General features: G+C 45.9%; 1 protein-coding gene across 3 annotated transcripts; it reads left to right on the forward strand.

Moving 5' to 3' along the window:
* The first annotated feature begins 1,551 nt into the window (after nt 1-1,551).
* LOC144169474 (uncharacterized) lies at nt 1,552-25,537 on the forward strand. 3 transcript variants are annotated; one of them, XM_077698658.1, is made up of 5 exons: nt 1,552-1,644; nt 9,588-9,647; nt 20,423-20,538; nt 22,095-22,241; nt 25,211-25,537. In XM_077698658.1, the coding sequence occupies exons 2-5, from the start codon at nt 9,599-9,601 to the stop codon at nt 25,355-25,357; spliced, it is 459 nt and encodes a 152-aa protein (XP_077554784.1). In that variant the 5' UTR covers nt 1,552-1,644; nt 9,588-9,598; the 3' UTR covers nt 25,358-25,537. The 3 variants fall into 3 exon arrangements, with proteins under 3 accessions (XP_077554784.1, XP_077554785.1, XP_077554783.1); XM_077698659.1 differs by lacking the exon at nt 1,552-1,644 and adding an exon at nt 2,099-2,248; XM_077698657.1 differs by lacking the exon at nt 1,552-1,644 and adding an exon at nt 8,945-9,039.
* The last annotated feature ends 966 nt before the right edge of the window (nt 25,538-26,503 follow it).

Here is a 26,503-nt window from a genome sequence, read left to right on the forward strand (position 1 = left end):
ACGCACCCACCACGCCGTTATCACGTGTACACGCCCTGCCGCCGTTACTGTTGAGCGCGACGCAGCGCACGGGTAGCTACGACGCATGCGCGCACAGAGGCGCTCCCCCCGCACCGCTGCAGCTGTTGTTGAGAACGACGGAGCGCACGGGGTACACGCGCTCCTCCCGCACCGCCACACCTGTTGTTGAGAGCGAGGAGGGTACGGGGGAGAGACGCGCACCTGCGCCTCGACGCGACGCGCATGCGCAGTGAGCGTGTGGACGGCGCCGACAGCATCGACGAGTGACATCGCGAGCCTAAGAAATGCTCCGCATTTAAAATTGAAGGCCTGACCAGCCATTTGTGACACACTGGGAGTTTTGGGCCATATGAACACGCTCAATTTTCCGGGCATAAGCGCGGCAGCGGTACTCGCTGTGGCTTACACCGGCCTCTTCCGTCCGTATATGCTTAACGTCGCGCAGGAATCATTATAGTTCCGCACCGGCATTTGCTACACTGCACTGTACTCCCACAGTGGGGATAACCTTGCGTTATTTCAACTTGATTCAACGTGCTGAACTCCACACTCTGCTTACACATTTGGCGTCACCATTGAAGCCCCGGCTGCTGTTGAAGATTTTGATCAATCTCCCTGTAACCATAACGGAACCATTATTAAGTAACCAGTTCTTGCTTTATTCCTGTGGCCTTGATATGACGGGTAGGTATATGCCAGTTCTCGACACGCAGATGTCTGTGCAAAAATGTATCTTGCTTCTCCTTCCTTTAAGCGTATATTACTTTCAAATTAGCGTATCCAGTAAACTCCGATTGGCTGCGTTGACTTTCCGGCACATTTCTTACTCAAAGCGGAATCAAGCAGAGCTTCAATATGCACGTTTGCTGTGAAATTCAAATTGCTGGTTAATAGTGTGCAGCGAAAACAAATTTGTCCTTCAGAACGTATAAATATCTTTGAAATCATCTTGCACCGGTAAGCGAGAAAATCCTCCCTGCGCTCTCAATTCAGACGCAGCTACTAAAAACTTGTTATATATCTTACCTTTTATTTACCATGTATTTAAAAATAAGTATGTACAAATGGTTAGGTATTAGAACATTGTGAACACAAGGTTCCGCCGTGCCCATTTTCCTGCCTTGCTTTTTTTAGGTTACTTCTGTAGCCTCATGAATAGCTCTGTGAAGCACTTCTTGAAGTATTCTTTCAATTGAAGTACTTTTTGCAGTTGCACTGGGGTCAAGAAACGCTACGGGATATCATTGATCTTTGCGCGTAAAATAAATGGCGTGCCTTCAGAAAATACTGATATGAGAAACTGACCGCGGTGAGGTATTTCGCCGGTTCACGTACGATAATGCAGTGTCAGGATCTGCGGGGGCAACGTTCTTACTGCGACCAATCACTGGCTTTGAAATCGCCTATTCCGCCAAAACATTTGCGTCCGAGAAAAGAACACCAGAACTAAAGAGTACTGATATGTCAGCGTAGTCTGCTTTCCAGGAAGGAAGATAGAAAAACCCTGGACTGATCCTATTGGATTGTCTGGAGCTACAACACTCCGGCTATCAAGTATAAAACGATAGGCGATCGGACGCAGGACACTTCCATTCCATTTGATCCCTACTGACCAAAACAACGGTATGTATTTCAGTTGTCTTGCGGGAAGAGCCAACGACGTTCCTACTAAAAAGTGTGCATGCATTCGATAAACTTCTGTGTTGTTTTATTTGTCGGTATGCAAAGTTTTGAGCGCTCATTTAAGGGTGTATTTGATTGCCGGTTGTATGATTTCATTTGTTTGACTTGTCTTTCAAGTGAACGTTCTCAGAAAAGTTTATGTATTATTATTATTTGTATTACTGCGGTACGTCTGAGAGCCCCCTTCCCCTTATCCCACGCCTCATTTGACGTATGCAATGTGCTTTGCACAAATGCATATAAAATGCTCGTGATAACATCAGGTGGGATTAAAAAAGATAAAGTGTAATACAGATGTTATATCAGACGCGAGAAGCTTCACAGCCTTCGTAATATGTTGTGTGCAACCACCCAAACATTGAGCCCAGCATTTATTTTCAGATTAAAAGGAAACAGGGTGACACAGCGACATATGTCCGTTTAAGCGTGATACAACACTGCAAACAATATACAACAAACGGAGGACCCAACGTTTCCCAACGAGCTTTCTTTCTCAGGCGTGACAGTCGTCAGGCTGCTGCGGTGTCTAATATCCTTTCAACCTGTAAGTATCTGACAAAGTCTCTCTCTGCGGAGAGCAGCCGGTGCGTGTACACAAAAGTGAGAGTTCCAAGGTAGCGATTAAGGTATTGTGAAGTTCGCTGAGTGTGCCACCACTCAAGTAGAAGCTACTCCCTCCAGTTTTGTTCCGTTCTCGACGATTGCCGTCCCGACGAAGTCGATTCTGTTGCCGGGTGCATGGCAATGCTCTGGCTATACTTGCGCCATGAGCTAACACAATCTGTTTTGTGTGCAACAAGAGGCCACCGAGCAGCCCCCGAGGACACAATGGCCAGTCTTTTTGGCCCCAGTGTCGCCCGCCTCGAGGAGCAAGCTTACTCGCTGCACCCTTCCGCATAAGCCCCGTTTACATTGACCCCACGAAGGGGAGTACAGTTGAGGAAACCGGGTTTTTTTCGACTCAACGCATCCATGTATAAGCGGACGCTGTGAGCCGAAAAGCCGTCGAAGCGAGTACGTTCGAACCGCAGGCAGGGGGTTGGTTGACTGGTTCGTCGGGGTGAGCCGGTGGGCCGCGAGGAGCTGAATACCACGTTTGCACGATTTTAGTCCGCACCCCCCCCCCCCCATTGTAACGCGCGTGTACGTTCAGGCAAGAAAATTAAAAAAAAAATAATTTCACACTGTCTAGCTCAACCGCGCAGATGCAGAAGACTGGTGCCACGTTCCTCTAAGGAGGAGATTTGATTTGATTATTGCAACTGTGGAAGCGAAATATGATTGTGCTTCGTAAAGTTGCTAAGCTGTTAGCAATTTCACGTCCCTTGACCTTCATAATTTTAGAGGTGACTGGCTCATTGCAGCAGCAGAAAAATGGGCAACAACTAACCAAGGTACGCCATTCAGAAATGATTGCGCCGAAATTGACTCTCTTGTTTTTGGCGGGTTGTGTTTATTGGATTGAGTTGAATTTTGGGGGGACTTCGTGTCTATGGCAACGCTGCTGACCGCGTTAAAGCCTATTTCGACTTTGAGCCCGATTGTAACACACACACGAATTTTACGGCAACCTTTCAGCAAAAAAAAAAAAAAACACAAAGAACACGTTAGATTGGGAGAATCCGGTTGCTCATTTTCCGGAAACCCCTCCGGCCTCTCACCTCGATTCTTTGGGCGGGGCTTGCATAAACGCGGGAGAGGTCGAGGTAGGTGAACAGGCCAGTCGACTCGACCCTGTCTCGCCGTGTCCATGTATCCGGGGCTATACCGACCATGCCCCCCCAGTAGTCGCTCCTTCTTCGCCCAGGTGGGCCCATTGGCAATTAACTCTTCAAGCCCGGTATAATAACACTGCGGACATTCTTGGGTGCACACGTGTCCTCAACTTCTTCCATCATAATAGAAAGAAAATTCTAACCAGCTTGTGTGACGAGAGCTGCAACAGCCGTGTATCAGCTTTCGGCGCCCAATTTGCACTTTGGAGAGGCACAAACGGCACCCCCTGACCTAGGAGGCTGGTTCCCAGCACACACCCCCTCCCCCCCTACCCCGCCGGCTCATGCCCTTAAGGCGCGGTCACTGGCCCGGCCATTAACCCGCCCAACACCTTGCGGGCGAGCTGTCGGCGGCCATGTCACCCCGCGCCGGCACCGACCCTTGGCCAACCGTCTGAGCCCTCGAGAAATCGGTGGGGCGTCGGTGTTTGCGCGCTATCGGCCGACTCGCTTGTCACATCACGCCCACGACTGAGCGACGACCCACACCGCCGCCTCGCCTCTTCAGTGGGGATCCCTTTCTTCCTCTAATCAAACTTGGAGTATCGTGTCCCCGCTGCTACGACTGAAACCGTTCCCCCGTACTCGCGTGTGCCCTTCTTGTAGTGTGTGTACTTCTCAACTTCAGGTAGCCTCACGAACATAGAAGTAAAAAGAGCTGTGTTCGCTGCTACCCCGGTATTAATAATACGGACGTTATGGATGAACCCCCGACGAAAAGACCTCTGTAGCACGTATAATACGTATAATATGCATATAAATTAGTAAGTACGTCAGTGGAAATTTAACCTCCTGTAATGAAGGAGCCTTACAATGCCACCGTAGTACCGCATTTTCGATAAACGCGTTGCAAAAAAAGTAAAATTGATTGTTGTGGCTCTCAGGAGCCGCTTTCTGTTTCGAAGTAAATTTGCTATAACAAAAGTATTTGCTTCTGAAAATCACGCCAAATGATTCGCGAATAGGATACGCAAACCATGCCCCTTAAGAAGCCGCTCAGAAGAATCGCCTGCGTTGCGTCCGCGCGTTAAACCCCACAATCAATTAATCAAATCCATCAGAAGAAAAGAAGATGCCACGGGAATTGAACTTGCGACGTGGATCGAGTGCGCGCGACGCTAGAGAGAAGTGCGCTACCGCACAAGTGGCGCACCCTCACCACATAATCTAGGTACTAGATGGACGCCAACCCTTCGTGTCAAACCTTGGTGTTTACTAGCTGGTTTTCAGATTTCCTGTCTGGTAATCTGAAATTTCTTAAGTTGCGCTTGCGCAGTGAGGTTCTCCGAAGCCCCCACAATAGCAAATCGCTATAAACTTAGTGCGCGGAGAAAGGCCTCGCAAAAATGTATTTGCCCTGCAGCGACTGCTATTTCGCACTGCGGGAATAGTGCTCGTCATGCTGCGGTTTTACGCTTCGCGCTAAATTCTTCGGCCGATATTGATTCCTTGTTACCTAAATTGCCCCCCGCAACTATTCTTCTGCACGAAACTGGGACTATATTTTCTACAAGCGTTCCGATCGCACACGCATATGCAGCATGCAGCTCCTGGATAGTGACGTCGCCGAAGAGCACGGAGATCCATGGAAAGCCAAAATACGGTTGGCATTAGCGCTAGTGTTGAGTTGTATGGGTTTCGTGGGCCTTACTGAGTTTATTACAATCCAGAAACTAACAAAATAGAGCCGCATTCATTACGACGCGAATGTTGTAGGGGAAAAGTTTTCGCTTCTTGGTCGATTCCCGACGACCCGACGGGCACCAGGTCGGCTGCCAGGTTTTGTTGACGTCTTCGGCCAGTGCGGACTTTCCATTAGCCCACGTATTTGAGTCACCGTCGGCGTAGTGTGACAACGCGGTCTGGCAACTCGGCAGTTTGCCGATGGTTCAGTGACTCGTCGGCGTAGCCGTCGCGTCGTCGTTGTCGTCGTGGCGCCCTAGTGTGACCGCGCCTTTAGCAATGCCACTGTAAGTGCGATCGCTGATTATTTTTGTGTAGAATGTGCACTGATTACAACGATGACGTGGGTGATACAGAAAATCACGAAAGGCGAATGCACAGGTTGGTTTCTTTCCTTCTCATTTTTTTGCGATGGTTGAGTGGTCAGGGGAGGATAGTTCAAAATGGGCTGTACGCAGACGCATCAATTCAAATCAACTGGCTTAAGTAATATTGAGAATAAAGGATTGGGGCTGTTCATTTGTATGATAAAAATTTAAAAACTTGAACGAAAGAAAACTTTGAAAGACACAAATATTGAACGTTAAAGTCATGTCGTGTGAAGAAATTAAAATATTAAAGCTTAAATGCTTAAAGAATTCCTAGGACATTCCGTGCATCGAATGGTCCGCATCGAGACGTTCAGCATCGAAATGTCCGTACACCGAGAAGTCCGTGGACCCAAACGTCCTACACCGAAATTTCCGGATCCCGTGGATGAGGGGGTCATCTTGCACAAGACTGCATGAGTAAAGGGGCAGTCCCTACGGCCGACAAGGCCCGAGACCTACGCCAATCCTGCCGTTGTAGCCGACACCGCCATCGCGTGAGAGTGCGAGGAAGCAGATCCAAAAGTGGTTGCACGAGTGCCAAAGAGCTTGGTCACTCTGACAAACCCTGTCAAGGGTGTTGGTAGACCAAGCAATAATGCACGACGAGGGAGGTAATCCCCGATTTGAGATATACGGGTGATACGAGAACAGTCACACATTTTGGCTCACATAGACTCGGGAGCTGGCATCACTACTAGCCCCGTTTACCTTGACCCGGTGAGGGCACGTTGAGTTGAAATACGCAGGTTTTTCTGCCGTGGCGAGTCCAGTCGACTCGGAGGTATGGGGTAGGTTGACTGGTTCATGGGGCTGATTCGGCGGGCCACGAGAAGAAGAATACCGTATTTGCGCGATTCTAATGCGCCCCACTTGGAACGGGCGGGTAGGTTAGCGCAGACAATTTCGAAAAAACGTGACACTGGCTCTACCACGCAGATGAAAAAGATCACACCACGTACCTGGAAGAAGCCGATTTTTTTTTTTAATTTCTTTAATAGTGTACATGTATAACAGGAGACCAGGGCTAAAGGCGAAAACCGCCTGACGGGGTTCCGGCCCCCTTTCCACGTTAATACATCAATTCACATCAATACATTATTGAATACATTAAAACAGTTCTATCAGAGTCACTCGGAGCATAATGCAGAAAGGAAAACATTGAAACAGTGCACTTATTACTTTCAACAAAGTAACAGGATATAACAAAGTAACAGAAACATGAACATGAACATTTATCAGTTTATACATTACCAGCCTTACCCTCACGCCGAAATTTTCATTAGCGTACAAGTAACAAACACAAAAGCAAATACAAAAATGTAAGCCATATTGATAAACACAAACAACCAAAAAGATAAAATTTGTACTGAGGTTCATTCAGGGCGATGGATTTTGGCAGACATCAAAGCATTTCAAAGTTGTTTCTATCCCCTTTTTCTAGTCCATAAAAACACCACAGGTACATTGCAATGAAATACAGGTTACCATGTTATCACAGAAACATTTGTGTTTACTAAAAGCATCCTGCACTTCTTTTTAAAGGTGGATGGGACGTCGTAAAAATTCATGCTCAGTTCTTGCATATTTAGCACTTTTGTTGACTGAAAATCAATAGTCTGCTGGCCGTATTTCGTCCTTATAGGCAATGGCCTTCATTTTGGATTCTATTTGGATCGTTTTGGATTTTATTTTGTGTATGCAACCTTGGAAGCCAAAAATAACGGTGCTTCATTAGATTCCTTATTTATCTGCTTCTGGAAGTAATGTTATAACAGTAAACATTGGGGCTGTTTGCGATTTCAAGTGGCTTCATCTTCATAGTTCTAGGCGTGACGGCCTAATTGCAGCAGCACAACTAATCAGAAATGTGACCAAGGTATGCGGTATGCCATTGAGGAATTGGTGTGCTGAAATTCACTCACCTGGTGTTGACGAATTGTTTTTAGTGGATAGAGTTGGATTTTGGGATGACTTCGTGTCTGTTCCGTATGGCAATGCTGCTGCTCGCAGCATTGGCATATTTTTAAGCTTATTTTTGTTTTGAGCCCGATTGTAACGCGCACACAAATATTAGGGCTACGTTTTAGTAAAGAAGGGTGAATCTTAGAATCGTGAAAATAACATAACTCCTTTTCGGGGAACCCCTCCGCTCCCCTCACCTCGATTCTTTGGCGAGATTTCATATAAACGCGGGAGGGGTCGAGGTAGCTGAACCCGCCAGTCGACTCAACCCTTTCTCGTCGTGTCCATGTATCCTGGGCTACTGGTGAGAAGGTCGCTGTTTAACTTCAAACACATCGAGCCCCACGGGAAAGTGGTCGTAAAGGGAGCCTTCGTAAATATCGTACAGGCAGTTCCTGCGTTTGTACGGTTCAAGCTTGGCAAACAATGCTCACATGTCTCGTTTCTTTGTGAAGTGACTGAAAAACTGACGAAGGAGTAGAGTGCGTGGTGACTGTTAGCGATCACGATCTGCAGGTAAAAGTCAGCGACAGGGAAATGGATGAGGAACAGGGACTGATTACCGAGAAGCCACTGTTAAAGGCAGCATCCGTAGTTGAGCAAGTAACTGAACGGCAAAAACAACCGAATCGAGCTGATGCTTCCTACAGAGAAGCCACGGAACCATAAGAGCCTCATAGCAGCACGCGCAGGGCAATGGGCTGCGGCACTGGGCACTGGAGCGGTATTGTTCCCTTGCTTTGTGTAACATGTTTTGTTTTTTTGCATATTAGTTGTTCTGTGTATACGTGTCTCCCTTGTTTTTCAGCGACTAGTACCATGGGTAGATTTGGAATACCACTGTTATTAGTGTCAGTGGTTTTGATTGTGCATGCTTGTCCCTTTTCAATTGTTGTCACTGTGTACACGTCTTACCTTATCGGATACTGTAAAGAAAAGAAAGGGTAGAGGTTCTGCAAACAAGAAGAAAACAAGGTGAACGGGGACGGTGTATAGGTTTGCCCTGCCTGGACGCCTGGGTAGAAGTGGCCACAGGAGACGGGGAGTGAGATAATTGAAGTGCTTTCGTCCCGGAAAATGCATATCTTCAAGTGATGGCCTTGGCCCGTGGGTGTAGGTCGAAGCACCCAAGTTCCTAGGAAATAGTTTCGCTTGCAGTGCATGCCACTCATTGTGGTTATTGTATTGAGTTGTGTTTTCTTTGTTATTTTGGGGTGACGAAGAGAGAGGTGGAGGCATTTGGGGGTTTCACTGTTTATTCTTAAACCACACTTGGTTTGCACACAACACGCGGCGAAAGTTGCCCACTTCACCCGTAACGCTTACGTCCATGCGCCGGTTCCCCGTTCCGAATGCCGGCCGACCTTAGTGGTCGACGTCCGCCTCTCGACTTCCCGCTGATAACCTGGAGTGTTTTTAGCTAAAATTTAGATAATGATTCTATAGCGTGGCTAGGAGAACATGTTCTTCCTAACGCTATATATAAGAGCCATCGAAACACCACGAACCACAATCTAGGAAATAGCCGTGAGCGCTTGACACCGGTGAGAGAAAATTCCATTTGTTAAGTTTCATTTTTAGCAGTAAGTGCCAGTAAAAATTCGGAGCAAGCAAGAACTATCCCCAATTCCCACTTTAATGTACGCAAAAGAACAGCTATGTGGTTAATAACTTCTCCGAATGAACCACTGCACTTCAACTTTAAGCCCTTCCGAGTAACCCTTTAACGATTTCCCTCGTAATGACCTCTGCTTCTTGAACTTGATGAATTTGTGAATAAAAACATAAAATTCTACATTCTGAAGCTCGTCTTGTAGTTTCGTGGGGCAACATGTTAAGCTGTTCATCACTTTGCGAGCAGATCAGCACACGATTGAAAAGCTTTAAACTTCGGTTTTGTTTAAATTTTTATCTTTTATTTGTTCCGGGAATATGTCATGCCCTAATGTAAACATCGAAAAGTGGAAGTAACATGAAGCTTCTGAAGTGAATAATATTTCCATTGTTGATTGTATCGCCTGATGCACTGAAGATATTGCAATTGTCTTCATTTAAGGAGATGTGACTACCAAGTTTCATGTCTTTACTGCAGGACAACCAAACATGAAGGCCTCCTTGTGGTTAACCCTTCTTCCTCTTGCCATGGCTGCTGGTGAGTAGAAAACACTTGGGTTCGTCAGTTAGTTGTGGTTGATCTACGTCATATACACTCTCTTTCCCAACTCACCCTGTTACAAGTGTGCGGTTAGGGCATTTACTATAGCTTCAAGAAATATTGTAAGAAAACGCGGAACAAAGCCAACTGTTTTACCAGAATATTTTCCTTTCAATACACGCGAAAATTAAACAAAAGATATTCAGGAAACGGGTAGATTGCTGCAATAAGTGACTAACCGCCCTTGGGTTGGGCTTGTGGCGTCCTGTGCCAATACATTCTAAAGGGTGTAGGAACAAATGGTCCCGGAACAAATGGTCCCGGAACTTATGGTCCCGGAACTTATGGTCCCGGAACAAATGGTCACAACTCGAAAGTAGGAACAAATGGTCCCGGAACTTATGGCCCCGGAAAAAATGGTCCCAGGCACCTGTTCATGCAAAATGATTCTATAAAACTCCACGTGGGTTCCGTTTAAATTATTTTTATTTTGCTGGAGGGCAGTTTCTAATTTCTTAGGTTTATTTATGTTTGTTTGCTTTTTTTTAGATTTTGTTAAACCGGTTAGCTCAATTTGGGCGATTAGAACGATTAAACGCGGTATTTCTGCCAACCACTCATTTTTGTGAAAGTGCAGGGCATTCATTACACGATTGGCCCGTTTTCGGAATTTTTTATGCGTATTTTATCCGGATTTTTTATTTTAGTAGTCGCATTTTTTATACGTTCAAGACGAACATCCTTATTTATTACTTCCCTCTCTCTTTCGGTATTTGATTTTTGTAATATTTTCCTTTTTTCGGTTTTACACGTTTTGATTGTTTGTGAGTCCTGCCGTGTTTCAGGAAGCCGCACGTGTCGCGAGACGCCGCTAGTAAGCGATGGGGGTGACAGGCACAGTGTCGAGACATGCGGACGTCTGGTCTGATAGCAAGCATCAGCTGAGCCGCTGGTCAAGCCAGGCTGTCGCGACGGTCAGCACTGTTAAGTTCGTGCTTCTCATTTAATTAATTAAAGCCGCCGGTGGCTCATGCATTGGCGTCGCCTCCACTTCTAGCTGTACGCTCAGTTCCTTTCATGCAGCCGCAAAGACACGAAGTTGGGGGTCGCGGAGTGCATGCTTTGTGCTCTTTCCTCTTTTGTGTGGTAAAAGACTGGGTGCTGAGCCCTAGTTCCTCTGTTGGTATGCGGTCGTTCGGTGACGAGCTGACGGGAAGCGAAAGGGTGCCGTCTCTAGTTTTTGACGATTTGCGAAGCCGGCGTCGGCGCCGTTCGTTGATGGTCATTCGCCTTAGGAATTCGCCTCGGGTTGAAGGAGCTCTTCTCGGTAGTCCGGCGGGCGGCGGCGTCCCTTAGTCTGGGAACGGATTAGCCACGACTCCCTCCCGCGCGCGCGGCGACAAAGGCAGGGCGGGAAGACGACGACACCGTAAGGTGTTAGCCGCGCGAAGACCGCTCTAAACGTTCGGCTTGGGCTATTGAGGAGATGCCGCCCGCCAGCAAGGTATTCCCTTTTTTCGGAGAAAAACCAGTTTCTAAACTGCAAGCTGTAAAATTATCAAGGTGCAAAATCTTGATTAGTGTTGCTTCGCGTGATTCGAACTGCAGATATCGAAGCATTCCAGGTGGTGAGCACAGTAACTCAGCTTAGCCAACCCAATAAACCCTCATCGAGTAAAGTTCCCTTTTGAAATAGCGACAAAACGGCGACCGTAATGCACCAGTACAGCTCTATGTTGACTGGCGGTCAACAGTACCGTCCCACTCACATTTTTGATACTTTACATAACCTAAACAATACCGTCACTGTAAATAGGCTCAACGCACTGGATGAATTCAGACTCACTTCTCAAGCATTAACAAAATTTTGTATTCTTGCGAGTATTTTAGACAGTTGTGTTGCTCCACTTCATAAGAAAACTGCACTCACGAAGAAAATTACGGTAGCCCGTTATTGTATTCACTTTAAACACCGGCCGAGGGCGGCCCAGTACACGCAGATTTTTGATTGGAAGGTTCACCATTGGTTTGCCTGGCACTTGGAATAAAAAAGTACGAACAAAGCAAGCACGGGAGATCATACACGTGCGACAAAAACGTTTGTATACAGCATTCAGCTCAAGCAAATTCAGCATTAGCAAATATACTGTGTACGAACAGATGCGAAATACAGTGTGCACAGATACAAGCACAAATATAAATACATTGACCCCCCTTCTTCCCTCATGCAGGCGCTAAGGCGTAGTAGTGGTGGGACCATTTCTTCCTACTTTGAAGTTGGGACCATTAGTTCCGGGACCATAAGTTCCGGGGCCATTTCTTCCAGGACCATTTGTTCAGGGATCATTTATTCCGCGACCGCATTCTAAATGGTGTATGTTGACTGATCGATTGTAGGGTTTAATACCGCCTACGCTACACAGGCGAAGAGGCACGCCGTAGTGGAGGGCTCCGGATTAATTTCGACCATCTAGAGATCTTCCACATGCGTTAAAATCTCGAACACACAGGCATTTTTGCTTTTCGCCTCCATCAAAAAAAGCGGCCGCCGCAGCCGAGAACCGATTCCGAGTCCTTTTGTTCAGCAGCGCAACGAACGCCATAGCCACTAAGCCACCGAGGCGGGTTGAATTGTGTTTGTCACTACATTCCGGATCCCTATTTCCGTACTTGCGTGTTTTTTAAGGTCGTTCCCGACCAATTGAAGCGCTCGTATTGGTCCGGGTCCGGGTTTACGCAAGGTGTTGAAAAGATAAAAAGCCGGTTCTGTTCCGCCTCCGGTTCGGGTGGCTTAATTTTGTTCCGGTTGGTTTGCTGTTCGATTAAATCACGTATAAAACTGGTTTACTATAGCAGTGAGCTACTGTAAGGGGCCATGAACACAACACACAAGTTTGGCTGCTTAAAATTATTACTTTACAATGTTAACAATAATACCATATTCGCCACAAACTTCAAAAAATAACGGAGGTATATTAATAAAAACAGACCAAGACTTCGCAGCCATTTTCTGGTTCGTATCCATGACGTCCCCCAAATCGTGTTTGTGTGTTTGGTGGCCGTCGACCAAAGCTTCCGCCGAGGAACATAATTAAGCGAGTGTAGGGGGCCTGTAGTTCCGACTGATCGTATTGTTGTGATCGTTGTGACTCGGTGTGACTTCTCTAAAGAGAAAAAGTCATTGTAAAATTACGTGAAAGAAAAAGTACCGAATGACGTTCACCATGCATATCAACAATGATTTTTTGAAATATTCCGTCGTTAACCGGTAGACGTCACTTCTTTTCCGGGTTCCCTTCCGGGTGGGGTTTTATCATGTTAAAAATAACCGTTCGGGTTCGAGTTCACTCATCAAAAAATTGCCGTTTTGGTACCCTTATATCTACAGCGAATCTTTAGTGTCCTCACTGATGCCGTTGTAGGCCCATACGTCCTGCAGAAAAGCTTACTTTCTCTTACGATGGTGATGAATGATCGTTTGTGAGGTAAAAAATTGGCCGCGTATCTGCTCCTTTCGCTGCAAAGGTCTTTTAAAAGACGATAGTCTCTGTAGACATTTGCCAAAGAAATGCCCCCCTTCGTTTTCCCGCTCACCTCTAATGCTGTTCCTGTTCCGTCGCACTCATCCCAAGGTAAACACACTAAAGCTTTGCTCAAGGCGATTTGAAATTACCGCGTTCCACTGCTACAGGCGGGGTTCCTCGATGCCAGCGCTGCATTACGGCGGAGACGCCATGAATGGAGGCGGCCGACTTCCAGGTTTATAGAACCGCATTGCCGTGCTCCACGTGTGTTCCAAGCAGCACGTGAAACCTAGCTAGCGGAACCTTTCTTTGCTGTTGGCGCGTGATTTCTCATATGCCGCCCGGATGTAGCGCGGGCAACAGCAGGCGGTACGCGTTGTTCTGCAGTACATGTAGAATATCATTTTCTATCGAAAAACCAAGCATCCACAAATTTTTTTTAATAAAGAAACACTGTAAATATCCCTTGAGTACTAATTTTCTGTCTCATACTTGAGTAATGTTTGGTTCTTGTTCAAAGGAGTTGACAAGTATGAACATATAAACCGGGGTTAGACGTTTACATTTGACTGTGGGTATATAAGACTATTGCGCAGTAAACATTTTAATTTGGGCGGGTGGCTGAATCGAGTTACAGACAGACAGACGGACAGACAGAGAGATAGACATACAGACAGACTAAAATTTCTGGGTTTAAGTAGCCCAAGAAAGACTATCGTCTTTAAAGAAACACTTCCCGATGCCCGAATTGAACCTGGGTCCTTCGCGTTATGAAGTGGGCGTCTGTCCGATTGCTCCATTTCGACATGGCCGAAGCGGCTTCGAAAAGTGATACGAAGGATCCATCACGAGAAGGATGGCGTTGCTCTGCGTGTCGTAAGGCTGTTAGCCACAAGACGTTAGGCCTTACTTTCCATTTCGAGGTTTAAGACGTGAGACCTGAGGTCATGTCTTGGTATTTCTTCATTCACAAAAGCGTTCTTCTTGGCTTGACTAGCGCTGGGTGAATTACAACGGCTAGTTCTTTTTTTTAAGGTGGAACAAAGATTTTTGTCATCATGGCTCCTTTAATACTCAGTGCGAGGAAACGCTCCTTGAGTTTATAAAAGGTTGACGACTGGAAGCAAATCTTTTACGTCAAATGCACGCGCGTACAAACCCATACAAACACACATTCGCGGGCATACACAAAACGGGGTGTTCACAGCACCTGTTAAATTGACACTGAACTGATTTGTAAACATTGCTAGATTACTGGCGCAAATTGTAGTCTGGAGTCTCTAGGCCATGCTTCGACCACTCTCTGGGCGTTTAAGCGACTTTATTCAGCAGAACAGTCAATTCGAAAATGTCGTCTTCTCTACATCCTCCTTACCGATGACATTTCGTTTGACGTCAAAAGAAAGTACCTTGGCTTGACTGCGCTTCTGCACGGCTTGCCGACCCTCCGACAGAATCATTCGGCCTCGCGTTTAGTCGGCCGGGCGTAGGCAGGTGGCCGCGATTTGTTCGCTCATTGGAAAGTAAGTCACGTCACCTTTGTGCCTGGAAAAATGTGTCCTTAGTTTGTTAGTTTATAGACTGTATCAAGCTCTAAGTCCAAGTCGCTCCTCACAAGCGCACTTGCGACGCTTCGCTGCGTGTATGCTAGTCGAAACATCCAAGGCCAATTGAAGGCGGGAGAAGGGTCAGCCAAGTTAATGTAGGTACAAAGGAATTAAAATCACCAAAAACTGTCACCGTACAGCGTAATACCAGGGCGCGGGCAGCACTTTTTGTGGTGGATGAACTATCACAGCGGTCAGCAGAACGGCCACACATCTGCGAACGCTTTTCCACCGGAGGAATGTACTTGCTACACATGGGATATTGTGTGAATTTGGGGGACGCTTGCTGCACGAGCGCTATTCAATAACTAGTCACCTAGGCTGCTTCAAATGCAAAAGCTAAGTTTAAATGGAAACTGGCTACTCAGTATATACTTTGTATTTCCGCTCCTGGCAGCCCTGGCTTATTTATGGCCGAGTGTCTCGAGTTTTATGTATTATTGCTTTTCAATTTGCAAGTTCACCATTTTTGCGCTGCAACGTTCATTGCTCCAAGAGCGAGTTTTGCAGAACGCGTGCAGACTGACACTGACGCGCTGGCGAGTTCTCGTTGGCGTGGGGTTGCCATCAGCACCGACTGCTTGTGGTCACAGTGCGGAATCAGCCGACCCTCGCCTGGTGCAAACACGCCTCTTACGATGCAGGCACGAGCCAGGCATCGTAAGAGGCGTGTCGAAGCGCATCGAATTTCCACGTCTGCGGTGACGCGGAGGGCGTTCATCCACTGTGTACGCCTCGAGTAGTGATTGCTACGATTAAAAACCATTCTGGTAGGCTTATCTGATTCACTTTACAGCCGACAACAGGGCAGAAGTGCGGTATGCCGATTACTAATGCCTCGAGAAGGTCCAGCCCCAAAGATAACGTCGTATGCAACCATGTTGTTGCACAGAACCAAAACCGAAACTGGTTGGACTTCTAATTTTAGACATCGTCCAATCAGGTAGCACCTCTTAAGGACGTCACTGCTTTAGAAGATGCGGCCGCCGCAAACCACGCATGGTCGTTTTCTTCTTTCGGGATTTATAAAATGAGTAACGCCTTATTGACTGCACAAACGATGACAACTGCGCTTACTTGAATTAGTCTACGCAGGGCAACCAAAAAAAGGAGCTTGACAAATTAATTTCAGTGTCCATTTAACGGCAGCATTTCGCGTGAGTCTATTTTCGCTTAACCGAGAATGACGAATCATCTTCATCGCATTGAGGCATGGATGTGGTGTCAACAAGCCTTGCCTCCACAACATGAAGGACCGGAATCTGTAGAGAAAACAGTGGGCATATAAAGAAAGCGCGTCATGCCTACACGGCTACCAAAGAAATGCGAATAAACATCATGTAAGCGATGTGTGTGGGCTTTGGCTGCACTCCCTGATGTCGAATTATAACGCCTTTGAAGGAAGATTAACTTAGGATTATCGTACGCTGCGCTTTAGTCATTGCCTGCCTGACTCTATATAAACCCTTGTAGGTTGAACATTTTAAATGTAAAGAACAAAAGCTAATAAGGCCAAGGCGATAATAGTTTACTAGGTAACATTTCGGCGTATGATTGGCTGACAGTGTCATGACCACTCGAATGCAAGTTTAAAGTCGTTATAGGTGCTATTTCTGTGCATGAAATAGCTTATTTTCAAGCGTGTCCGCTCGGAGTTAAAAAGCATTATAAGAATTCTTAAGCAGCTGTTCCTCTTTAACTACGTGCCCCACGCTCACTAAATGGCTTGTGATCTCCTACAGCCCAAATAGTCAACTGTATTTGTGGTTCGTTTTTTTTTTTTAATTTTTCTCCGTAAATTATTCAACGCGATTTGCCTGAGCTTCACTTTGAACCAAGGAGCCGGTTTTAAAAATATAGCCTCTCAAATAGAGCCAGTTATCCATCGCGGTATACTATATTATCCGGTTCCGTTTTCTGTGGAAATCGCAATACTCTCCATAGGGTCGCCCAACACTCCAGACATATGTGAAACCGTTTAGCCAAGCGTGCCTACCGAAGGGTAAATCGCATACACTAAAAAGGGCGATGTTAAAAGATGAGCTCTGTATGTTTAAGCAGTTGTTAGTAGCGTAGAATTGAAAACACATAACAGTAGCATAAATGCTAGCCGTCAATTGGATAGTTTAATTGTCTGAGATAATTTGCTTACAGCAGCCAGCTGCAGGGCGTAAGCCCCTCCTTCGCTAAACCTATGCTTTATTTAACACTAAGTGACTACATCAATGCTCTAATCCCTGGCGCGCATATGTTAGCTATAACCAATTCGAGCGAGAGCGTCGGACACATTTCATCACGCCTTCAGTTTTATGCGAAATCCAAGCTCAGAGGGCATGTAACAAAAACCACCTTTGCATGTGTGTTGGGAAAACAAGTCCCACACTAAAGAAAACATTAGGCGCAGGGCTATGCTCCGCAAGTTTATGGTGTCTCAAGGTCTGCCGCCTCTGGCATCGAGGCACCCTATTTAAGTTCGAAATCAGGATATTCAGTGTTTCGGTATGCCGCTTTTGGCGAAGAAAAAAAAATTGGAGCAGCTTGCACAAGTGGTTCAAGGCTGGAAAAACAGCAGAGCTAGCGGTCGACCTGGCTTGTCCCCACACTGACAACTGACAACGGACACCATAACAGAGGGAGGAGAAACAGCAAATCCATGCGCGTTCCTGGTAAGGCTAGCGCCAACCCAAGACTGTCATCCTTTACATAAACGGCTGCCAAGACATTGTCGCCGTCGACCGAGTCAAGCCCGCTTATGTGGCCTCTCTGCGACCCACCCAGTGCTTCACTGTCTCAACGGCCCCACCCCGGCATTCCCTAGCTCAATCAACAAAACAACATCATGTGCGCAACAGAACGACCTTCGACTTTACGGAGTGAGGGGGGGGCGGGGGGGGGTAGCCCTGCAGCCATTGCCCCGCCAATGGGTCCGCCGCGCCGAAGACAAGGAAGACAAAGCGGGAACTCCTCCCGAATTGCCGCCTTCGTGTCGCAAGTGCGCATGATCCCAGGAAAGGATCATGCACACGGAGAGGGAATCACTGAGTACAATCTTCGGTGATGGTACTCACTTATTCCCTTTTCGTGTGCGTGGTCTTTTCCTCGGAAACTGTGGGTCCCATGCTTAAAACTTTTTATTCCAGCGTTCCCACTCATGCGCGGGCAATTGGGCTTGTTTGGCTGCCTGGCCACTGTAGATTAGCCCTTGATGAAGCCGCTGATAAGTTAACAAAAATGGCATTGGCTTTACCAATTGCGGAGGTGCTTCCCCCGTTCACCTGCGTGGGGCTAGCCCGTCATCGCCAACACCTGTTGGCCGAGGACATGCCTGATCACGGGCTGCCCACTTCTCCGGAACTCGATCATCTCAGGTTCCGTTGGAAAAGAAGCCTCTGCCAAACTCGCTTGTGCGAAGTTTCGTTGGCCTCGTTTCGTTGTGGTGTTCCCCACTTAACCGATACCTATATCGGGTGGAGATAACAACCTCACCCTTGTGCCACTTCTGCCATTAAATTGAATCGTATGAACATTTCTTCTTTTTTTGCCTTCTTTTCTCTCACCATTGAAGAAGGCTGCTGGAGGCTCTTCTGAGACGTCTTGGACTGCCATTAACTGTGCCAGTGCTTTTGTGTTTTGGGGGCACGAAGCTAGGCCAGTGCCATGGGGATGTTTCCCAGTCCATCCACTCCGTCATTTCAGAGACGGCTCCTCTGCTTCGCTAAAACGAGGCCGACCAGGCTTTCTCGTTCCTCTTTCTTTTTTTTTTCTATTTCTCTCTTGAATCTACATACTAACTTCTTTCTTCGGCTTTACTGTTTGCCCTTATCTGGTTCTTTTTAATGAAAAAAAAATCTTCTTGGTCAGTCCCCCTGAACCGGTATGCGTCAGTTTATGGGCCACCACTACCACCACCATGCGCCAAATTGGGCGAAGCCGGGCGCCTGTCAGGAGGCGCACGCTCACGTGCGGTCGGTATTCCTCCCTGAAGCCTCTGCGCGAAGGTCGTGCCGGGGGAGTTTTAGGTCGCAGCCCTCTGGCTCCCGTCCTGACCACCTTTTTGAATTTTGACCACCTGGGGATCTTTAACGTGCGCCGAAATCTCGTAAAAACGGGCGTTTTTGCTTTTCGCCTCCATCAGAAAAGCTGCTGCCACGGCCGGGAATCGAACCCGCGACCTCGTGCTCAGCAGCACAACGCCTTAGCCACTGAGCCACCGCGGTGGGTTCAATCTTGAACATCTCTGCTCTTAATGCGGCAATGTTTGTTCCAAAGCCAAGTACCCAAACTGCGAATCGCCCCTGTGTGCCACTAGAACGTTACGGCGACAGGAGAGAAAGCAGCCTTAAATAAATTGGACAGTTCATTGGGAACAGTGAATTTTTGTGCCGTTTCGCGGTGAACCGGCAAACGGCTTTTATTTTTAATGCGATAGCGTTTGGTACTATCATGATCGAAATTAGGACGTTCATGTTCCTCACAAAATATATGAAGCAAAATGAATTAATGCTGCGAAGACAAACAACAGATCAATGAATGCATTGCTTGACAACACATTTCTCAAGGAAGTTACAAAAAACAAACTATGTAGTAGTTGAAACAAAAATGACGCAAATTTTGAGCTTAGTGGGATTAGAACCATGGTCTGCTGCATTGTAAGATGACCACCGAATCTATGTAACAACACAGCTGGATGCTTCTATCGGGTTAAAGTAAATCTGTTGAAGGGGTTCTGTTCCCCGACTTCGAAACATGTAATAGAGACACGTAGTCAGTAAAACAGGTTAAATTACTCAACGGGTATTTCCCAAGTAACAATCGCGTGAGTAGCTAAATATCTTTCGGTAATTACGTGTATGTAAGACAAACATGTGCGATTTGTCAATCCTCTGAGCCACACTAAATTCAACTGAAAACCTGATAAAAACATGATGACGATAGTGTGAGGGCCCATGCGTACCGCTGGGAGTGTGCCATTGTAAACACCACGTACATACCATGCACAGAATCAAAGCGGTAACACTTTTTCTACGAATTTCATCCGTGCGATGTATGCAGCGATCGACTCAGAACTGTCTACATAAACAGAAGCTCGGAAACACGGTTGAAAACACCGTATACTGTTTGTGTTAAACGGATGTTACCGTATACCGTAATAAGCGTTTTGCAATTCAACAACAATGTGTTCGCATTCATTACATCATACGGGGCTTTTAGGGGTTCCAGATTTTTTTTTCTATTCAACGCTTCTTCTCATTTTGCATGCTAAAACAAAATGGGTCGTGTTTGGGTACAGTTGTGGCAAAAATTTGGTTCAGTTTTGGTATTCAGTTCGGGATAACCTTGGGTTCAATACCAGGCTTGTGTGCTGCATCTGTCGCCGGTCACTACAGTTTTTTGTTGGTTCAGATGAAGGTGGAGAGTGGATAGAGACTCCAAATTCTCAGCAAGCTAGATTGCGACGTGGAAAGTTGCGTGGAAGTTTTCACCGTCATTACTACTGTCTTCTCTGTTTTACGTGTTGGTAGATTGTTCATTCCAAACTCCGCAATTAATGCCCGTGAAGGTGCATATATGAGTACAGACTGGCTTATATTTTAGCGAGGATAATTTTTGCTTTTATTTCTTTTTTGCAATGTTCTTGCAGTGCAGTCCCCGCAAGAGGAAGTCACCAACACTGGTTCCGGATGCGTCGAACAAGTTTCGGATGCACAAAGGCAACATTGTGCAGCCACACGGTCAAGCGTTCCAGCTTGTGATCTGGTTAGTCACAACTATTTTAGCAGATGCAACAACAAACCAAAAAGGCCAGCCGTCGGTGATACGACGAGAAAATCAATTTCCCTATTTGTTACCACTTTATTGAAAAAACAAAATGCCCATCTTTAAACGGGGGCTAGAAGTACGTGATCACAATTTCGTGCTCTCTTGCGGGAAGCTTTCGTTTTTGTAGTAAAATGAACCAACAACGACTAATTGACATGTCTGTAAGTTGTATTTTATGAATCAGGTTAGCAATGACCTGTGCCGTTGAAAATTAGATGAGTCGTGTTTCGGTTATGAACGTAGAAATTATGACTTAAGGAGGGACATAGTCTTTTGCTTTTTGTGTATTTTAAACTACTGTTATCATTTGAGGCACTAGCGAAGCTACCTAATTGGTTCTGCTTCACTTCTCTGCTGCTTTTCAACTCCACTCAGCACAGTTAACGAGCTGAATGATCTTCTTGAATGGAGATCTCGGCAGTACAATCCTGTCCGTGAATAACATTATTCTGCTTGCTTTAAATGTTCTCAGGCTGAATCAAGCTGCTAGGCAGGTCGCAAGCAACTTAAGTCCTTTTAAAGGAGCCATGAAGAGAAAATACAACTTCGTTTAATTTGAAAGAACTAGGATTCAGTATCTCACTCAGTTCCATTAGAGCCCCAAAAGATGTTTTTTAACGAAAAAAAAAGCAAGAGGTATTTAAAAACTTTCAAATTATGCGCCACAGTGGCGTGTTATGAGCATGAATGACGTCATAGGGGCAACAATAAAATATAATTTTCAGTGCGTTAACTGCATTTTAGCATTACAGTGATGCGGTCAAATGGAACTAGAGGCCCAATTACAGACGTCCAGTCATGTGTCGTCGCGACAGGTCAGTTAGGCGGTCGCCAATCGCACAAACAAGGTTCCATGACGTCATAGAAAAGTTGCGGGAAATTGGCTAGGGGTTCGCGGCTGCATCACACGTTTTCTTTAATATCTCCGTTATTTGTTCGAAGATTGCGATGATATTGGTATCATTGTTATCGGGACTAAGCACTCTTTCTAATAAACTCAACTCGTATTTTGTCTTCATGGCTCCTTTAAGTCTTTTTCGCCTAGTTTTTATACACCAACAACTGGTCAAAGTACATCATCGCTGTCTGGTTTGCCGTCCGCATTGGCCATCACCGCCATTCTTAGCGAAGTACCTAATGGAAGCGCGGGATGTAGTTTACCATTAGACCCAAGAGTAGGATGGCGACACATGTAGTTAGGATGGCACATTTTGGCATAAAAAACTAGAAACACGAGCCAAAATATTCTGGTAAATAAAATTCACCCTCGGCTGACCCATGCTACAATCCGACGTAGGGCTTCCTATAAAGTAGGCGCCTCCTTCTATTGCAGCTTATCTCAGGGGAGGCTGCTTTATTAGTGCTGAGATATTTCCGCTGTTTTTTATTGTTTACTAATTATACTCGTGCTTCAACGCGGGAATGTTCTCAAAGAATTCTGCAGCTCAAGTAAAGCATTATACCATGACTGATCCAGAGCCGTACGTTTTCAGCTTCCGAAGGGCCTTGAAGACAGCGACGAAGAGCTGAAGAAAGTACTACATGCGACAGTTGAAGTAGCCCGACTAAGCAACATGGCCTACACTGATCTGGACCAGCGCTTGATTGCGCGACTTGCGCACTACAAGATGATCGCATTCGTAAGTTACTTCGTACCCACGTGAAAGACGTGCGGGTCGGGGATAATCGATCAATTTTTGCAATGTCAATTGTGGAAACGTACGTTATGCTGTTGATAAATCAGGAGTGCTAAGGTGCGAACTTCGACTTTTTGAGTTGGGAACGACTGCAACGAAGTCATGAAAGCAAGGAAGCCCACTACGCGAGCACTGACAGCGTCATAATTTCTTTTTTGTGGATGTACGTAACAACTGACAAATACTTCATGTCTTGTGGGAGTTTCCCAACCAACCACCCAGAGATTAACCTGGTGAAACTGCTGTGCCTCCCCTAGCGCGTTCTCCAGACTTGCGTAGCTAACAAAAATAGTCACTCTCGCACCATAAATCCTAGTGAGTGGGCCCTCGTACAGTAATGGTGGTCTTACTGACGTGCGATATATAAATCTCATACTCCTGTGTCCAGTCATACCGCTTATATAGGCAGTGCCGTAGGCAGTATCGCAGCATCCTGAATAGTGATTTCCTAACAAGAAGCTGCACTGAGATCAATGTCATGATTGGAGGTTTAGAGTCTACATGTGCCAAGAATCGCTGACGTACCCATCACCAAGTAGTGGTTTGGCGTTCGAATCTGCTCAAGGATAGCCAAAGGATCATGTGAATTTTTTAAAGATGATAGTCTCTCTTGGGCTACTAAAACGTCGAAATTTTGGTCTTTCTGTCTGTCTGTCTGTCTGTCTGTCTGCCTGTCTGGCTGGCTGGCTGGCTGTCTGTCTGTGACTCGATTCAGCCCCTTGGCCAAAGTGAAGTAAATTTGCGCAATAGTCTTATATACTCACAGCCAAATCTAAATGTCTAAGTCCGGTGTCAGCGTTCATACTTGTCAACGTTGTTGAACAAAAACACGACATTGCGTGAATACAAGGCACAAAATCATTTCGTAAGTAATATTTGCGGTGTTCTTTTAATGAAAAATTAATGGATGCTTGGTTTTTGCGACAGCTAATGAAAAAGTACATCAACGGCAGAAAACCGCCGCCTGCTGTTGCCAGCGCTACTTCCTGGCGGCATTTAAGAAATCAAACAGCAATTGCAACGAAAGGTTCCAATAGATGGAATCCGGCTTTCGCTTGGAACGCTCGTGCAGTAGGTCATCGTGGTTCAATAAATGCTGTAGTAGGGTGCCTAAATTCACGAACGTATCATCCGTACGTCAGCGCTGTCATCGAGTTACCCGACTTGGAGCAGTAGAACGCGGTAAATTTAAATTGACTTGAGCAAGCCTCTAGCCTGTTATCTTGGGAAGAACGATACGCGACAGGAACAGCATGAGAGATGAGCGGGAAAGAGAAGGAAGGCCTTTACATGGCAGGGGCGCCAATCGACTGTCGTCTTTCGGTGACATTTGGAACGGCAGGAGCAGATGCACGGCCCTTTTTATTATTTACGTAATGTAGTAATGCCTTCATGGATAAGAATGAACATTGCGGAGGTTAGCACAATTTAATGTCATATATTAATCAGATTTTACTGCGAAGCGCCGGCAGATAATATCGGCGGCCTTCCGAACACACCTTATTATCTTTAAGTAAGCAAAAACGATAACTGTACGAATAAGGGGCTACACACACTAAAGAAACTTAAATGGCGTTGAAGCTTCACCTTCAGGCGCGGAAAGCGACAGCGTTCGTTTCGCGTTATCATTTGCTATGGCGCATTACACCGTAGCGCTGACGTCATTGTACCCGTTGTGGGCCGCCAGAGCGGTGAAAACTTCGCGCTTGTGCTTGCGAGCTATTTGGTGGGGCACCGCCTTACGATCCTGTGAGTTTCAGTGCGCGCCGAAACGTGGCGCTTCGAGATTTCCCCTTCCCGCCGCTTTTGATTTTAGCTCACCGTCATCGCAGCCGACAACACCGATTTTTCAGCGACACAAGGTTCTTTAAGGGACCCTGCAACACTTTCTCCACGTTTTTAGAAATCTTAAATGCTTACAGAACGTAGTCACCCAACACACCCAGCACTTGGATCAGAGGGGTCGCAAAGTGCCTCAGCCAAAATTACTGCTCTATGCCCATCAGATAAATTGTAAACTCGCTCAAAAGATTTTTTTTCTCTTTCCCGGTCTTGACGTTCTTCAACGGCTCGAATTACGCCACTAAGGCCAAGGAGCGGCTCTTGGCCGGTTTTCCTTCAGTTGCAGCAATGAACACTTTCCGATAGCTACTTAGAGAACGCACAAAAAGAAAGCATAAATGTAAGGTTGATAGTTCTGCTGCGTGAGCCAATAACGCAGTGCCGCTCCGTACTGGCAAAAACTATAGCTTTCGCAGTGGTTCCAGACGCGAAGAAAAGAGTGAAACCGCTTGTCGAAAGTGTTGCAGAGTCCCTTTAACGCTATGCGTTAAAATATCTAGAAAGCCATACATGCACTTAAAGAACGCGCTTCTCATGTTTCATCCAAATTGCACTGACACTTCTGCGAATGCACAGGGCATGCCTGATTACTTCTTAGTGATAATCTCTGGATGTTGCTCGTAAAGAACGGTCGTATCAAAGTGTACAATTTCATTTTATGTGCTCCGGACGGCGGCAACACTCATCACGAAGGCACGTTCTTATGTTTGAGTGGAGGAAAATGTTGTCCGCTTAACTTATTGCAAACGGCCTATGACGTAAGCATCCTTGCAAGTTTTGTTCAACGGAAGAGAAAAAAGGACCCTTTCGCTTAGCCGAAGTATTTTATCAATATTCCCGTGGGACGCTTAACAGAGGTTTTTTTCTTTCGTTTTTACGGCAGCTCTGTTTTAGCGAGCATCATTTCGCGACCTACCACTTTATATTTATAGGTAATATGCCATAGACGCGCTTTTAAGCAAAAAGGAGATACTATGCATGTTATGCTTCCAGCCAGTCTCCACAGTCGAAAACAGAACCAATAAGTTCAACTTCCCAAACTAACAAAATCCGTACTTGTTTCTATGCAGACGGACGCTGAAGCTGAAAATGTTCCTGGTCCTTGGAAGAATTGGGGCACAGTGAAGGTTGTCTGCAATCCTTCGCGGTTTGAGCATTTAACCACCTCAAGAAATGTTATTGCGGGACCTCTTCATCTGCCGTCTTTTACTTCATAACGTCAAGGTCTTCGCCTGTACGACAGCGGCTGTACAGCTCCTTGTATTTGTTCAAGACCTCCTGAAGACCTCCTGAAATCTGCAAATATGATGGAGGCAGAAACAAATATCTTTTGAATCTGTTTGTAAAAGACATGTCCCGAATAAAGCGCTCAGTCTTTGTTCATACCAAAATGCTAACTATTGCTGCCTGCTTTCCGTGCCAGTGTTGACTAATTGTATAAGAGCGCAACGCACGCCCATGAACACGCACCACAGATAAAGTAAAAAGGTCTCTATCGTTCTCTCTTTTTATCAATATATATATATATATATATATATATATATATATATATATATATATATATATATATGACAGAATCAAGGGTTGGCAGTCAAGAAAACCTCGGAAAGCAAACAGGAGAATTTAAGAAAGTTGCCTCATCGGGCAAATTTCCCAAATTTGAAAGCCTCCTTTAACTCCAGTTACATGTATTGTGCTGGAGCCCCAAGGTTGCCCTCAACAAACTTTAGTACTGGTTAGAAGTCTGGTATAAAACCTGCAAGAGATTATAAGACCAGAAGGCTATCTTGCGGCTAACTTGAATTCAGCTTACATATTTGGTGACCCTAGTGTTTGCCGGCACACGCACTTCTTATGACAACGACATACGATTTCATGCGATACTTTCGAGCATTCCACAGCATTATAGAAGTTCTCCGACACTATGAACTATTCTTGCGAGTGATCCCTGAGAATAGTAATGCCTTGTGGGAAAGCCGAACAAAACCCCTACGAAAGGAAGGCTAGCCAAATTCATTTTGTCATTGCCTTTTCTCGGTTCCCGGGTATTAGCAGCTGGCTTGTTCTTTGTTTGTTTTAAAGACTGCTGTATGAAAAAGCCGACGTCTTGTAATTTCATTGCAACAGGCAGCTCTGAAACTTGCACATAACTCGAAATTTTGCGAAACAGGGAATGTTTCCCCACTGCTGGTAGCAAGAGAAGACAATACGACCTTGTAAATGCTACCTCGACGACAGCTATATGAACTGAAGCCTTCAATTTCGTCAAAAAGTTAAGCACACGACAAATCCGATGTGGTCAAGGATAAAATGTCAATTAAACACTCAAGTACGTCAGTGAAAACCTGCCCGTGTAAGCAGGT

This window comes from Haemaphysalis longicornis, unplaced genomic scaffold (assembly GCF_048455015.1).
Source record: "Haemaphysalis longicornis isolate Haplotype H1 unplaced genomic scaffold, Haemaphysalis longicornis Haplotype H1 scaffold_2, whole genome shotgun sequence".
NCBI classification, from domain to species: domain Eukaryota; kingdom Metazoa; phylum Arthropoda; class Arachnida; order Ixodida; family Ixodidae; genus Haemaphysalis; species Haemaphysalis longicornis.

Bases quoted from the DNA above. Each gene is read 5' to 3' on its own strand.
- LOC144169474 (XM_077698658.1), top strand. From the start codon at position 9,599: ATGAAGGCCTCCTTGTGGTTAACCCTTCTTCCTCTTGCCATGGCTGCT. The intron at 20,539-22,094 runs GTTAGTCACAAC...GTACGTTTTCAG, and splicing joins GCGTTCCAGCTTGTGATCTG to CTTCCGAAGGGCCTTGAAGA. The intron at 22,242-25,210 runs GTAAGTTACTTC...GTTTCTATGCAG, and splicing joins ACTACAAGATGATCGCATTC to ACGGACGCTGAAGCTGAAAA.